Source organism: Lagenorhynchus albirostris, chromosome 2 (genome assembly GCF_949774975.1).
Source record: "Lagenorhynchus albirostris chromosome 2, mLagAlb1.1, whole genome shotgun sequence".
NCBI lineage: Eukaryota > Metazoa > Chordata > Mammalia > Artiodactyla > Delphinidae > Lagenorhynchus > Lagenorhynchus albirostris.
Genome location: NC_083096.1, coordinates 88,554,896 through 88,565,954, shown reverse-complemented (window position 1 = coordinate 88,565,954; position 11,059 = coordinate 88,554,896). Strand labels below are relative to the sequence as shown.

At 47.1% G+C, this 11,059-nt stretch overlaps 1 protein-coding gene across 1 annotated transcript; it reads right to left on the bottom strand.

The window, feature by feature from the left end:
• Positions 1-311: 311 nt before the first annotated feature.
• Positions 312-7,288, bottom strand: TMIGD3 (transmembrane and immunoglobulin domain containing 3). Its single transcript, XM_060141892.1, is given in 5 exon segments — positions 312-403; positions 2,201-2,301; positions 3,007-3,073; positions 4,774-5,121; positions 7,177-7,288. Coding segments are annotated over 5 exon segments (648 nt in total). The 5' UTR covers positions 7,217-7,288.
• Between the last annotated feature and the right edge of the window lie 3,771 nt (positions 7,289-11,059).

Genomic DNA, 11,059 nt, shown 5'->3' with positions numbered 1-11,059 from the left:
CTGGGTCAGAAATTTATTGGCTAAGGAATACAACACAAGTGATCTCCTGGCCCTCTGACCAAGATCTGGCCCTTTTCTTCACCTCTGACAAGCCGAGTGCGTGAGAACTAAGATCTTGAGATGTTATCCGACCGTGGCCTTGCTTAGGCGTGGCCTAGCACAGCCCCTCTGGCTGCCACCATTCTTACGTAACTGCAAATGATCGCTGGCAAGGTTAGAGGGGCCTTCAGAATGCCTGAGATCAGAATCAGTCCCCAAGATGTGGGCCGGTTGTCATGGTGACTCTATTGTAGAATCATTTTATTTGTCAACTAAATAAAAGAAATCTTCAGATCCATCTGTTCAGTATGCACCATTGCCTTTGGAGTCAGGACATGAGAGAGGGGCTTCAAAGAGTCATCTACTTTGTTGGAAACAGAAAAGGAAAATTGAGTTGAGATTTGTTGCTTGTTGGGTGTTTCTGCAGCAAAAGTGGCAAACTCTGTCATGGGTGCTCCATGGAGACCAAACACCAAAGTTTGTTTTCAGGGTGGAAATCAGACGTCATGACTTTAAAGGTCATCCGTCAGTCAGCAGGAAAGCTTGGTGCGTGGGGCCTGTGTTCACCTCTCACCAAGCTCTGGTGACGTGAATGCAGCTGGACTCCTTCAGAGCCCATAAAGGCCCCTGATTGCGGCTGTCACGTTCCCATGGCCTGAGTGTGAGGAAGCAGGCCGTGGCTAAACCAAGTTGTACGACTCCTTGCTAAAAAAGAACAGGGTTGGGTGCCATTGCTTCAACTTGCATAGCACCACGCGTCTCTCCTTCAGAGTACTTACTCTAGTTGATGATCTCACGTGTGTGTGTGTGTGTGTGTGTGTGTGTGTGTGTGTGTGTGTGTGTTTGAGATGGCTTGCCTACTTCCCACTCTACATTATATGCTCCATGAAGACAGATGCTATTTCTTTGGCTCAGCTGTGTATCCCAGAATCTGGCGTGGTCCTTGTTTATTGAATGAATGAATGAATGAGTGAATTAGTAAAAAATCCTGGGGAGTATGGGGTCCTCAATTGATAGAGAAGAAAACAGGCCCAGAGAAGTAACAAGTTTCCCAAGGTCATGCCCTAAGGAAGTGACAATGGGTTTTGCAAAAACCTAGACTCAAATTGTGTCCCAAAGGGAGAGGTCTTGGGTAAAACCAAGCGAGATGTTGCCTTGTCTGCATCCCCCACCTCCACAGTTCCCACAGCTCTTAAACGGCAAACGGCCAGAAATGCCATGGGAGCCACTGCTTTGATTTCTTAGGACTCCTGCTCTGCCCCCGGGGCCAAATTATCACAGACAGAGAATGAGGCCTCACAGCCTTAGCTTTGGATTTCAGGTTTGTCTGGCGGTAGACCCTGTGTTTCGTTAACAGGTGTTTCGGGTTTGTGTCCTCTCATTCTCTAAAATGTTGTTTCCTACATTTCCATACCCAGAGGAGGTTGGAGTCTGTTTTGTAATTATGCCTACAGTCTCTCCATTGCCCAAGGTATTTCTGTGGCTTCTGAGCATAAAAAGAAAACAACAAAAAACCTATTAGACAAGCAGTGGCACTTGTCTGTGATGCTCTCTCTACCCTGTGTCCACTTGAGAGGTTAGCCAATTCACCACATGGTGGCCTTCTTCTATTTAGGAATAGGGCGCCCTACAGACCAGGGAGTGGTGGGCACAGGGCCCAGGATAGAAGAGTCAAGGAGGGAACTTACCGGAAGTGTGGGGACCACAGAGGAAGCTTGGCTGCTTTTCTGGCTTCTGGCTAGGCCTTTACCTGCAATCGCCCAAGGGCAGAAGGAGGCACAAAGCTGAAAGGCCTCTCCTCCCACGGCTCAAGGCTGGGCCTGAGGCCCTTGGGCCTGTCCTCTTCTGATCCTGACCCTTCTTCTCAAGGAGACCTTTCTATGCCTGCTTACCCAGGGGCCCCAGAAGCCCCTCTGACGTCTCAGCCTCCCTCCCCGCTGGTCTACACACATCTCCACTTATGAGGGTTACAGTGCTCTCTCTGCCACCTCTCAGAGAGCCTTTGTCACCGTGAAACAGAATTGCCCCTAGCCCATGGGCAGGCAGCACGGGATTCCAGAGGTCCAGGCAAAAAGAAGAGGGTCACATTCACCCATTTGAAAGCTGTTCCTTGACCCCTTTCATTTTCCCCAATTCCCACACCACCCCAACTGCTACCTACCCCTTCTACTCATTTGGCCTCTCCTTCTTCTGGACAAATGACTGATGATAGAGATGGTCCCCAGGCCCATGCTCAGCATGCAGGTGATGAGAATGGTCATCCTGGAAGGAATCAGACAGAATCCGTGTCCCTTGGAAGACACCATCTTTTGGTTCTCTGCTCAGGATCCCCTTTACTGGGACCCGTCCCCTCTCCCGGCCCCTGCTCTTGCCCAGTTCCAGCAATGCTCCTTCAGAGCACCCGTCTCCTCCAGACCACACTTGATTGGACCTGGGGTGGGTGTCTGACCAAGCTGGGTCCAGCCCCCTCCTCGGGAACTAACATGGGACTGGAAGTGGGAGGATGCAGTCTCAGGCTGGCGAGTCTCTTGAACAGGGGAAAAATAAACTCGGCAGTTAGAAATGGATTATCTTCTCCTATGGCAAAAACGAAATATAAAAGGGTAGTGGGGAGAGAGAGAGGAAGCACACACACATAAGCGGAGCAGATTAGAGATGGAGATAAATCCTGATGACATTCAGACTCTTTCTCAGGGCTATCACATCCCTGCCCTCTCATTTCATCAGCCATTGCTCTCTCCTTATGAAGAATTTCCCCCTTTAGCTAAAATAGCCAGAGAGCATTCTTGCTGCTTGTGATCAAGAGTCCTAAACTATATTCTTTTGAAAGGAAGCAAATATTCACACTGAAGACAGTTCAGGAAGAGAAACAATACACTGCTGAAAAGGAGCAGGTGCAAACCCACCGTCATGTTGTGTTGTTACTGCCCACCCAAAGTCCACTTGTCTCCTAAAGTCATGACTCACCTGGAGTGATCTGCCTTGTGGACAATTTTGGAAGAACTGCAGCTTCTATTCTTGTTGCCTGATAGGTCTGTGTCAGAAAGGATTTGTTGAGAGTCAAATAAGGCCCATCCCCAGGCCCTTCCTTTGCCTTCTGCATCTCTGCACCTCTGCCTGTCATTCCCTCAGTCTCCAGAGAATTAGTGCCCTGGGTGACTGCTGGGTCAAGTCCAGCTGTTTATGGGTGCCCTGCACAGGGCAGAGGTGGAGGGAACAAGCAGGGCTGTAATCCAGCCCATATACTCGTTTGCCAAGCCATGCACCTTGCCACTGGGCTCCATGCACCTGGAGGAAGGGGCATCTTTTCCGGATTTGCACAAAGGCGCTGTGTTGACTAGATATGGCCTGTGGTTAGAGAGCGCCAGGCTGAGTGCCAGTCCTATCCTTAAGGAACTGATCAGTAGGTAACATAATTGCCACATCGTGCTTCTGACAGCCACCAAAACCCAACGGGAGAAGGGCCACTATGGTCACCCACATTGCCACCTGTGATAAGACTGGGGTGTGGGGTGTGTGTCTGTGTTTCATTTAAACTAAGGAGCACACTTAGGTGGGACTTCTCTCATCCTGAGCCTAAAACTCAGGACAGACTACACAGTTAAGTAAAAGCAGAACCGCACAAAGTAGAAACGCTGCAGGCGTGAAGGGTATCACACATTCAGCAAGAGGCTTGCTGAACAAATAACCAGTTGGTCAAGTGTGAGCAAGGCCCTCTAGCACCAGGAGGAGGCTTCCCGGAGCTTCCCTTAAGTCCTCTGTTTTCCTACTGACACTGTGCTCTGTATTGCAGTAGAAAAAGACATCCCTTCTAGAAATGGAAATAATGAGAAGTCACTGGAGGAAAAGAAGAAGAAAAGAAAGATAGTACTTTCCATAAGCAGTGTGCCTGAGACAGGTTTTCAGCATTGGACAGAAGGATTTGGGGGAGCATCTGGAGACCCTATGCCTTCGCCCGGGCCCAAAGGAGCAACACACTGGCTTATACAGACTTACCCCTCCAGGCTGCTCCACCCACACCCTTCCGGCAGCCTCCTGGTGCAAACTGTACTCCTTAAAAGAAAGCACTGACCTCTTGGACCATATGTATCCCTGTAAATTATGAAATTATTTAAGTGGACAGTTTTTGAGGGTGCTTGACTGGGTGCTTAGACCACTTTTTTTTTTCTTTTTTTCTTTTTTTTTTTTTTTTGCGGTACACGGGCCTCTCCCTGCTGTGGCCTCTCCCATTGCGGAGCACAGGCTCCAGACGCACAGGCTCAGCGGCCATGGCTCACGGGCCCAGCTGCTCCGCGGCATGTGGGATCTTCCCGGACTGGAGCACAAACCCGTGTCCCCTGCATCGGCAGGCGGACTCTCAACCACTGCGCCACCAGGGGAGCCCTTAGACCACTTTTTACAGCCTCAGTCACGCCTCAAGAAGTGAATCTTCAAGATTCTAGACCTGCAAGGCAATGCTCTCTCACCTGTCAGCCTCCCAAGTTCCATCTGCCAGATGGCTGTGAGGGGAGAGAGGTGCCAAGAGCACCCCAGGGCAATGGACCCTCCTCTTCCCCAAATTCCAAGTCAGTTGTCAGCAGCAGCAGCAGCTATCCTACTATGGAGGGAAGGAGAGGCCAGGTTACCCCAGAGAACCTAGGGGGAGCCCGAGTTGTTGCTCTCTGAGTATTTACCACACCAGCTAACATGCACTGCTGTGGGTTACCCGCAGCTGGACCCCCAACAGGCTCTTACCTCTCCCAGACCAAAAATTGTTGGCGAGGGCTCTTCTGTTGTCAGTGACAACCAGCTCTGTAAAATCCATGTCATCCCTGGCCAAGTCCCACTGGATGCTGCACCAGTACCAGCCCGTATCCTCCTTGGTCAGGCAAGACACAGTGACAATAAGCTGGTTTCCTGTGTCCCCCAGGGCCACACGGTCAGTGCTGTTGGGGGTGAAGGCGATGATGTTGCAATAGTCCCGGAAATAGCCTCAGCACCAGTATTTGGGGTGGTCCTTTTAGTGGGCATCGTAGTTGCAGATGGCAGAAGCTGTGTCCAGCACAAAACTTTCCTTGACCTTTTCGTCCATGACCATAGCATCTGTGAAAACACACATAGACAAACACTATTGTTCTTTTAAACACATTGTAGTTCCTGCACCCTGGAGGAAAATTAATTAAAGCATTGGAGGCCGATTTTTGCCTGCTTTGGGGTTGGCAACTGTTATGGGCTGAATAGTGTCCCCCTAAAATTTATACGTTGAAGTGTTAACTACCCAGTACTATAGAATGTGACTACATTTGGATTTAGAACCTTTAAAGAGGTAATTAAGTTAAAATGGGGTCGTTAGAATGTGCCCTAATCCAATCTGACCGGTGCCCTAATGAAAAAGATTAGGACACAGACAACAGAGTGATGACCATGTGAGGACACAGTGAGAAGGCGGCCCTCTGCAAGCCAAGGAGAGAGACCTCAGGAGAAACCAAACCTGCCAACACCTTGATCTTGGACTTCTGGCCTCCATCGCTGTAAGGAAACAAATTTCTGTTGTATAAGCCACACAGTCTGTGGTTGTTACAGGAGGCCTAGCAAACTAATACAGCAACCCTGGAGAAGACTTCTTCCCTGGCCTAAGACCGGGTAAAATACATCTCCCCCTCTGCAAGAATTTAGGGGGCTTCTCATGTTGCTTGCAGGGGAGGGTAGAAGGGCCTGAGGCTTCCTGTTAGTATATCCTCTGACCCTAGCCCCCCACTCCACCTTGGTATCCTCGAGAAGAAAGTAAGGAGGTTTGAAACAGAAACAAACTCACAGACATAGAAAGCAAACTTGTGGTCACCAAAGGGGAAAGGGCAGGGGGAGGAATAAATTAGGAGTTTGGGGTTAACAGATACACACTACTATATGTAAAATAGCTAAACAACAAAGACCTACTGTATAGCACAGGGAACTATATTCAGTATCTTGTAATAATCTATAATGGAAAAAAATCTGAAAATATATATATATGTATAACTGAATCACTTTGCTGTACACCTGAAACTACACAACATTGTAAATCAATATACTTCAATAAAATTTTAAAAAATAGAAAATAGGGCTTCCCTGGTGGCGCAGTGGTTGAGAGTCCGCCTGCCGATGCAGGGGACACGGGTTCGTGCCCCGGTCTGGGAAGATCCCACATGCCGCGGAGCGGCTGGGCCCTTGAACCATGGCCGCTGAGCCTGCGCGTCCGGAGCCTGTGCTCTGCAACGGGAGAGGCCACAACAGTGAGAGGCCCGCGTACCACAAAAAAAGAAAATAATTATAGAAAAAGAAAGTAAGGAGGTTTAGAGGTTTCTGATGGATGTATAGGGCTGAAAACAGAGATGTCTGGTTCTATCTGTCCTCAGGGGCTAAGAACTTCATGTTTCCTCCATACCAGACCAGTGTGGGCACATCTGTCATCTCAGGATGTTGCATAATAAGGAAGTCGTGTACTTCACATCCAGCATGATAGTGGCTGGGGAAGTGTCTGACCAAGGAGACGAGATGGGCAACAGAGACCACCCCTCAGCCTTCCAGATGTGCACTGGGGCCTCCTCAAATGCTGCCTCAAGTGTAGCTCACAGTGGGTGTGACCAGCCTACAAAGCAGGCTCACATCCTTGATATCATTTGACATGGTATGATATTTTGTTCTCAGATGGACCCCATAAGAAAGGTTGTGTGATACTCAGTTTACTGGCCTGAACACTGACTCAGAGAGGTGCAGTGACTTTCAAAGGTCACAAGGCTGGACAGTGGCAGAGCTGGGGCCAGCCCGGTCCTCTGAGTCTCATCTTTGGGGTCAGGCATGGGCAGAAAGTGGAAAGTCCCGTCCTCATATATTAGCACAAATGTTTTTAAGGGGAAAGGAAGGGGAAACTTAAACTGAGAGAGAGAATCCAGACCCCTCATTTTAGCTGAGGGCTTCAAATTCCCCCACAACTCCTTCATCAGATCAAAGAACAAGGATTAATTTAGACAAGATTTATTTCCACCTCCTTTTATTTTCCCATCCCACTCCTTAGGTGGTTTGAGCTAATAAGCAAGAACTCCAGGTAGGAAAGGAAAAGAAAATGCACAGTCTCTGGGAAGCTTGGAGGGCTGGAGATGTTCCTTCCCTATCTCTTACCTGAAAAGACAGTCAAGGAGAGCAGAATGAAGAGCCTCATGACTGGAAGGAAGTGAACCTTCAACTGGGATGACCAGATGGACCCAGTGGTCTTAGGAATCCTAGATCTGTTTTCAGGAAATAGGAATCTTTGAGTTTAAGATGGTTTTATCCTGTTTGGAGTGACCAGGGAAAAGAAGGACCAACCAGTTAATCCAAGAAGTGCTACTATGTATAGGTCCCCAGGTTGTGCACTGCACAAGGGTACCTCATCAGAGGGATGCCATTTGTGGACATAAACTTACTTATATAGTAATATGAGAAAATTCTGGGCTTCCTGGTAGAGCCCAGAACAGCAGTGAAGATCCCCCTCCTGGGTAAATCCACTCTGGTACACAAGGCACGCTCAGAAGGGCACATGTGCACACACCATCACTGGCACACATTCGTCTGTGCGACAGTGCCCTGTTCTGCCAATGGTCCAGGTATCATACGAGGCCAGGCCTCTTGTCTGTTCACCACTCTTGGAAGTCCAATTCCTATTTAGCTGAGAGGAAGACTAGTAATGAGATTCATAACTATCCTGCCTTCTGAGTGGATAGAGGGTGGAGCCTGAAGCAGGTGGAGCCTGGCATCCGGAGCATGTGAGCAGGTGAAAGTGCGGGTTTTTGTGCATCAGTAGACAGGCTGCAGCCTAAAGACATCTTGAAAGCTTTCTTGGGACAAAGCAAGGCTATCTGTCCATGCAGCAGAAGCTTCCCCTTATTCCTAATGGGACTCATATGGCCTGGCCACTGATTTTTAAAGTTTGAATTATGGAACCACCCTCAGTTGAATTTAAGCTGAATGCTTACTTATCACATCCCCGAGCTAGCACTTCTCATCAAGGGCTGGACGTGGGTGATTGTCCAGGTTTTCAATAATGTCCTCTCTTGAGGAAGGAGAGCCTTTCTCTAATTCACACCAAGTCAGTATATGGGCCAGCAGCAGGCCTGCATCATGGTACGTGTTTTACCTGCATCATGGTAGGTGTTTTGCTTATATTGCCTCATTTATTCCTTACGAAACATTTATGAGTTCAACAATTAAACTGCATAGGGAAAAAATGAAGCAGGAATCTATAGATTAAAAGGGGCTTAAGAGACATATTGATAAAATTGCAATATATGGAATTTATTTGGATTCTAACTGAAGAAAACAATTGAGAAAATTTGGACAGTGACTAGATAGTTGATGATATTCAGAGATTATTGTTGGGGGACAGAGTCAAGATGGCAGTGTGGGAAGATGCTGAGTTAGGCTCTCCCCACAACTAGGGCACCTGCCGGCCACTGGTGGGGGACCCTGATGCCCAAGTAGACAGAAGGAACCCCCAAGTGAACCAGTAGGACACGGGGGCACTGAGGGGGAAGAATTGGAAGCCAGACAAGATTGGTGCCCCTGAGGCTGGGGAGATCAGGACAGGCAGGCAGGAGGGACTCTCCGGGAGGAGCAGGAAAGGAGCAGAGGATGATCGTCTGGCCCACTCAGGCCTAGGGAGGCTGCTGAGCTCCCAGGCCAGTCCTCTGTCCTCCAAGGCCCCCCCACCCCACCCCGGCCGCATTGGTCCTGGGGGCATAGGAAGGAGCCCGAGGGGAGAATAGGAGAGGCGGGCAGGAGGGGGCCTCCGGGACCAGGGGAGCAGGAGAGGGGAGGAAGGCATTTGCCCCACCCACTCAAGTCCAGGAAGCTTGCTGGGCTCCCAGGTGAGGTCCCCTGCCCTCTGAGACCAGGGGTGGGGGACACGCCTGGACCCCTTCTGTTCCTTGAGCCTAAGCCACAGCCCCCAGGGCCTTTTCCAGCCCTGTGGGTCCTGAGCATAGGCCCCGCCCAGCACCCAAACCTCTCCCTTGCTTAGGCCCCGCCCTCCACAGCCAAGGCCTTCCCCTCCCCTTTTTTTTTTCTTTTCTCTCCTCCTCTTCTTTACTATTGTGATACTGACGTACCTTCTAGTTGTTGATTCATCTATATTTTTATATTCTTTCTAACATATCTGTTAGTTTCCTAGTCTAATTTTATTTTTTACTTTGTTATTGTTCTCTTTTTTGTTTTTTTGCCACCCCATGCAGCTTATGGGATCTTGGTTCATGAGCCAGGGGTCAGGCTGAATCTCCTGTGGTGGGAGCTCTGAGTCCAAAGCACTGGACTAACAGAGAACCTCAGACCCCAGGGAATATTCATTGGAGTGAGTGAGGTCTCACAGAGTTCTTCATCTCAGCACCAAGACCCAAGCTCTACCCAGTAGCCTCAAATTCCACTGTTGGAAGCCTCAGGCCAAACAACAAGTAAAACAGGAACACAATCCCAGTCACTAAAAAAAAAAAAAAAAAAAAAAAAAAAATTTCACAGATGAAGGAGTAAGGTAAAAATCTACAAGACCAAATAAATGAATAGGAAATAGGCAATCTACCTGAAAAATAATTCAGAGTAATGAGAGACAAGATGACCCAGAATCTCAGAAATACAATGGAGGCATGGATTCAGAAAATACAAGAAATGTTTAATGAAGATCTAGAAGAACTAAAGAACAGAAAAACAGAGATGAACAACACAATAACTGAAATGAAAAATACACAAGAAGGAATCAATAACAGAATAACTGAGGCAGAAGAATGAACAAGTGAGCTGGAAGACAAAATGGTAGAAATAACTTCTGAGGAGCAGAATAAAGAAAAAAGAATGAAAAGAATTGAGGACAATCTCAGAGACCTCTGGGACAACACTAAACACACCAACATTCTAGTTATAGGGGTCCCAGAAAAAGAAGAGAAAAAGAAAGTGTCTGAGAAAATATTTGAAGGGATTATAGAAAACTCTATAATCTCTTCCTTAATATGGGAAAGGAAATAGTCACCCAAGTCCAGGAAGCACAGACAGTCCCATACAGGATAAATCCTAGGAAAAACACACCAAGACACATATTAATCAAACTAACAAAAATTAAATTCAAAGAAAAAATATTAAAAACAGCAAGGGAAAAACAAAAAAATAACATACAAAGGAATCCCTATAAGATTATCAGCTGCTTTTTCAGCAGACACTCTGCAGGCCAGAAGGGAGTGGCAAGATATACTTAAAGTGATGAAAAAGAAAAACCTACAACCAAGATTACTCTACCCAGCAAGGATCTCATTCAGATTTGATGGAGAAGTCAAAAGCTTTTCAGACAAGCAAAAGCTAAGAGAACTCAGCACCACCAAACCAGCTTTACAACAAATGCTAAAGAAACTTCTCTAAGCGGGAAACACAAGAGAAGAAAAAGACCCACAAAAAAACTCCAAAGCAATTAAGAAAATGGTAATAGGAACATACATATTGATAATAACCTTGAATGTAAATGGATTAAATTCCCCAACCAAAACACACAGACTGGCTGAATGGATACAATGAAAAGACCCATATATAGGCTGTCTACAAGAGACCCACTTCAGACCTAGGGACACATACAGACCAAAAGTGAGGGGATGGAAAAAGATATTCCATGCAAATGGAAATCAAAAGAAAGCTGAAGTAGCAATACCTGTATCAGATAAAATAGAATTTAAAATAAAGACTGTTACAAGAGATAAGGAGGGACACTACATAAGGATCAAAGGATCAATCCAAAAGAAGATATAACAATTATAAATGTCTATGCACCCAACATAGGAGCACCTCGATACATAAGGCAAATGCTAACAACCATGAAAGGAGAAATTGACAGTAACACAATAATAGAGTAGGGGACTTTAGCACCCCACTTACACCAATGGACAGATCATCCAATCAGAAAATAAGTAAGGAAATACAAGCTTTAAATGACACAATAGACCAGATATATTTAATTGATATTTATACAACATTCCACTCAAAATCGGCAGAATAC